Source organism: Bidens hawaiensis, unplaced genomic scaffold (genome assembly GCF_021521415.1).
Source record: "Bidens hawaiensis isolate Kalapana, Puna unplaced genomic scaffold, B.hawaiensis_p1.1 tig00024911_1, whole genome shotgun sequence".
In the NCBI taxonomy this organism is placed as follows: Eukaryota; Viridiplantae; Streptophyta; class Magnoliopsida; order Asterales; family Asteraceae; genus Bidens; species Bidens hawaiensis.
This window is the reverse complement of record NW_027493956.1, coordinates 269,813-275,439: the sequence shown is the minus strand read 5'-3', so window position 1 is coordinate 275,439 and position 5,627 is coordinate 269,813. Positions and strand designations below refer to the sequence as shown.

Here is a 5,627-nt window from a genome sequence, read left to right as displayed (position 1 = left end):
TGAAGCGGTCATACGTGAATAAGAGCTATTCATATCTAATATGTAAGCATCATTGTGCCTCGGAGTACGCATCAAAATCCATTCTTCTAGGACTTTGAACCCTGGTTTGAGAATCAAACATTCATTCTCAGTGAATAATGTGGAGTACTGTCGGTCACAGATTTGTGAGACATTTAGCAGATTATGATTCAATTGCTCCACCAAATTGACGTCATCAAACGTTAGAATCCCATTTGACACTCTTCCTCTCTTAGTGATGTTACAACCCACGTCTCCAACAAAAGAAACGTGTCCACCATTAAACGGTTTAACGTCGAACAGCAAGGACTCGTCTCCCGTCATGTGTCGGGTGCATTCATTGTCTAGGTACCAAATACTGTTGACAGACCTTCTTGACTAACCCTACACACATTAACAATGAATTAGACATGGGTTCCCGAGACTTAGTTGTCTCGGGAAGGTCGACCAAGGAATTTCCATCTTTTATAGTCGTGTCATCAATTATGAAGTTTTGGGATGTTTCAGAATCAGAAGAACAATCCTTAGGAATCCATGCACGTGCAGGTTTCCTGATTTTGGAAGATTTTCTAGACTGTCTTCTTCTCGATTTTAAAACAAAATCCTCAGATTTCTCAATCTTTGGATTCATTTTTGCTCTTTCCTTTTTGGTTATCCAAAAAGGTGGTTTATTGGTTTTCTTATTCTTGGATCTCACATCCATTTTACTGCCAGAACTATCAGATTGATCATTTTTTGTTCTTGACTTGGTGTGGCTCTGGAACGGATTTGATTAAACTGACTGTTCATTTCTCGTTGCTTTCTATGTCAATTCTTGCAATGTTTTGCAATGTGAGATTGGCTACCACAAACATAACAAAGCCTTTTTCTGTTATCCCTATAGAACTCGTCTGAACTTTGATACATTAGTTGTGGTGAATAAGGTGATGCTTGGAAAGGAACAAACAAGTTATCTGATCTATAACCTCGAAAAACATTTGAATAGAATGAATTGACACAATCTTGTGGATGACAACCATAGTAACTATTATCAAAATGATTATATAGTTGAGTATAATAAGATTGATTAGTTGATTTGAAAAAATTGTTTTTATGTAGCGATACATATATACTTGAAGTACTAGGTTTTTCTTTTTCAAAAGTTCTTTAATTTTATCTCCCTCTACTTTACAATCACTTGACGAACAACTAGGTATGTTTGTTTCAACAAACACATTTTCTTGCACATTTCGTCATTAACAATCTCATCAAAAACAGTTTCACAATCACTATCAGAAGTGGAAACATTATTTTTATTCACATCATTAAGAGAAGTGCCAACATCAATACTCTCACAAAGTACATGATCGTTCAAAATATTTTTCAAAGTATTATTATTACAGGCCGGGTTAACAACATATGTTTTTAGATTCACACTTGATCAAAAAGTGAATTTAAAGTCTTTTTATCTCCATAACCCTTGTTCGTTTCCACATAATCACTTTGTTCTACACAACTTACCGAAGATGATTAATTACCATTAGGACTAATTGATGGAAGAGTTGGATCAACGGTCTATGGGATAGTAGGAGTAAATTCCTTCGGTTTTAGCACGTGTCCAATACCATAGACCATTTCATCCTCAGATGGGGAATTGAAACTAAAGTGAGGAAAGCTAGTATAATTCTCATTAAAAGGAGGTGAAACAGCAGTATTATCATAGCCTATTCCTGTCTTTTCTCTTATCCCAATTTGTGCCCTCAATTATTCTATTAAGCTTATCAGAAGCTAACTCAAATATGTCAATGTTTATTTTCCTTTGTGCTAAATTTAACTCTAATTTCTCAATTTTAGCATTTATTTCAACAACACGTCTTTCGTGATGTTCAGCTAGTTTTTCAGCTTGGAAAAGTTTTTCATTAAGTTTATCCATATCATTATTATGAGTTTTGATCCTAATGGCATATATCTTTTTCAGCTTTCCTAATATCATCATTCTGGCATTTAATGCTAAGATTTTCATCTATAAGGACAACATTATGAGTTCTATAGTTCATAACTTTATCAATACAAGTTTGTGAGCAAAGTTTGTGTACCTCGGGAATGCCATAGGTGAGTGCAGGTGTTCCAGCAGCAGGGCTTGATGAGGTGCTTGCTTCATTTGAGAAGGTCATTCCAGCAAAGGTTAGAGGATTTTCATCTCTTCAAATTGGTCATCCTCCCAATCTGGTTAGTTGCTTCAGCTGTTCGGGTAATCATAGCCTTTGATATCGACTCGAAGTTTCCCTTGGTTGTGCTTCCTTGACCGATTCTTGGGACACTTGACTTCGAGGAGTAACTTGGAACGGGCTTCTTGTTATTTCTTTTATCACCCTCATTATCAGACATCTCAGTGATCTTGATGTCATTAACAGCCATTGGTGGGTTGGTGCATTCTCTTGCAAAATGACTCGTTTTGTTACAGATGTAGCAACGCAGCATTTCCTTTTCAAACCCAACGCTCTTCCCATATAAATCTCTGAAACTGTTCTTTCCATACTTTTTCATGATTTTTGATGGCCGGTGAACAGCCATGGCCATCTGGTACTTGATGTCCATTTTCTTGAGATCCTTCTTGTTGATCTCGGGAAGGTCCTCTTGCTCAAATGAAGGAGGAAGCAACTTTCCTTGTAACAGCTCCTCATGGCTTGCCATAAAGGCATGGTAATAGTGTCACATTGGAGTCATTAGTTGAAATGGTTTAAGGAGCATAATGAGCTTGACTGCTTGTGAGTTTCTTGATCCCATGCGATTTTAAGGCTTGTGCAACAGCTTTCTCAACAGCATCTTGGGAGGAGCTTGAACTTGGTGGTGCTTGATGGGTTGCAGTTGTCTTGAAGGTTGAATTAGTAGTATGAACAGTGGGGTGTGTGTGGCTCAGAATTATTGTGCTTATTCCTGATCCAGTGGACATCCCATATTGATTGAGAGAACTGATATGATTACCCATCCTGAGTTTGTCATCCATCTCAAATGACTTGATGATTGATATCAAATGACTTGATGATTGATATCAAATCGGCAAGAGAAGTAATTTGGAGGTTGGTTATTCTCTTAATTGTGATTACACTGCTATTCCAGGTATACGGAAGTGACTCAAGCCACTTATCATTGATTTCAATCTGGTCATAGTCAATTCCAGCACTCTTGATCTTAGTAATCAACGTTTCAAATCTATGAATAAGGCTAGTGACCGATTCACCTTGCACATGATTGAACATATTGAACTCACCCTTCAACAATCCTTTTTTGCTATTTCTCATTTCAGTATTTCCCTCAAACTTGCTAACTAAGGCATCCCAAAGACCCTTGGCAGTGATGTAATCTCTCAAAGTTTGAGCGATTTCACGTGAGAGGCAAACACTAAGAACACTAAATGCTTTGTGGTCTTCATTAAATATCTTTCTTTCATTATCATCATAAGAAGTCACAGGCTTGGGAACTTGTCCATATGGTGTGGTAGTAATGGGAACATGTGGACCTTGCTCAAGGGGTCTCAGAAGTGTATAGTCAATAATTCTAATGTAGTTCTTAAAGCGCCATTTGAACTCTTCAAAGTCATTGTCCCAATTCATTAGCTTAGGTGGCTTAGTTGTAGTTCCAGCCTCGTTCTCAAAGATCATGTAACTTCTTACGACTTAATTTCTAACTTCTTCACTTGCATTAGCCATTGCTTAACAAACTTGAGATCAATTACAATCACAAAAAAATTCTGCTTGAAAACACACAAGTACAAAGTAATCGAATGAGGAGTAATCGAATGGGAAGTAATCGAATGAAAGGTAATCAAATGGATTGAATCTAATCCAATGGGAATGTTTTCTAATCGAATGGTCTAATCTAATCGAATGGTGATTCGATTCTATTAGAGGTGGATTCAATTAGATGTCTTGAGTTCAATTCGATTAGACATGGATTCGATTCAATTACTTTGATTCGATTAGATTAACTTGATATTCGATTAGACAAGCTTCAACTCGATTCGATTACTCTTGATTCGATTCGAATGTAACTGATTCGATTCGATTAAAACTGTACTTGTGGAAAGTACGAATTGTACTTTTTGTCACCTTTTACAAGATTTCCCTTTTTAAGAATGTCACCTCAATCAACTCTGACACTTTATGGATCTAAATATTAACCATATTTTAACACTTTTATACACCAAATCTTGCAATTTTGAAGCTTTTAACCTTTTAATCTTCACAAATTAACACTTAACCTTTAACCCGAAGCTTGAACACATGAATTTATGAACTTGTGAACACTTTATCTTCACTTTAATGAACTTGTAACCCACTCAAACACTTGAAAATCTGTCTTTAACACAAACAAGACCAAATCCAAGGTAGTGACCCAAGATCAACAACTAGTAGAGCCCGAAAGCTCTGATACTAATTGTAGGTCCCTTGTTCGGATCTAACAACACAACATAGTCTACTTGGATCAACCTCTACACTAGCTATCGGAAATCACTAGTGAGGACCGAGATCTCAGATCTTGTTTGGTTATTGTTATTTCCGTGAAGGAAGAGAGAAGGGAGAGTAGAGAGAGTTTGTAGTATGGACAAGATAAGCAAATTGACAAAAGTTTGTTTGTGCATGAAATACACACACTGTTTAGAGTGTGTGTGCTCATGCACTATGATTGTATTATTAACGGTGTAAGGACCCGGTCCCGGTGCCCTACTTTGTCGTTGGATTTACTCATAAACACAATTTTAAATATCAGAGTTTATTAAAACCTTTCATAGAATAGATAAATTTCAACTATTCATTACATAAGTATTAAATTAAAACAATATAAAACATGCCTTTTAGTTCAAACATTATTAACTAAGTCTTCAGATTCCAACTTCTTTATTCATCTGTCATGTGTCCCTCTTCAAGCCAGTTGTCTCATCCTACTCACTTGCGTTCATACTAAAAGTCAGCTATTCATACATACATTCTTGCATACCTTCATACTTTCATACTACAGACATAACTATCTTTACCATCTCAGATATTAGTAAGGTCTGGTCCCTTTGTTTTCTATCTCAGATATTATTAGGGTCTGGTCCCTTCTTTCCATACAACCATACATACGTTTCTTTACATACACATTTATATACTTTTGTATATACTCTTAACCTCTTACATATATTGTTCATACACTTCACATATCATACACATTCACATATCATACACTTACCACTTAAGGTAAGTGTATTAACTATTCACATTAAGTATGCACACAGCCCAGAAAACATAACAAGGAAATGGGGCTAGAAACTCACCAGAACTCGGTTCCTCTCAGAGTTAATGGTAACTCCTTTCTTTAACTGGGCATGGCTAACTGTATAACAATTGCACACATCAATTAACTATCACTACCCATAACGTATTTCTAATTTAATATAACCCTCAACGAACGAGGGTCCGGGAGCAGCGACCCCTAACAGGGTGCAAGGGGCAGAGCCCCTGGCTGGGGTCGAGCTGCCAGGTCAGCTTGGAAAATTTTATTTCTAGTAAAGGTTCTTAATAAAATTTTCATTAAACTTCTTAAATAAATATTTTATTCACTATCCCATTCGTTATGACGAATGGTTC

The 5,627-nt window shown here is 36.5% G+C and overlaps 1 protein-coding gene across 1 annotated transcript; it reads right to left on the bottom strand.

Moving 5' to 3' along the window:
- Positions 1-3,005: 3,005 nt before the first annotated feature.
- LOC143570380 (uncharacterized) lies at positions 3,006-3,659 on the bottom strand. Its single transcript, XM_077056043.1, has one exon. It carries the CDS (start codon positions 3,657-3,659, stop codon positions 3,006-3,008), a length of 654 nt encoding a protein of 217 aa, XP_076912158.1.
- Positions 3,660-5,627: the final 1,968 nt, after the last annotated feature.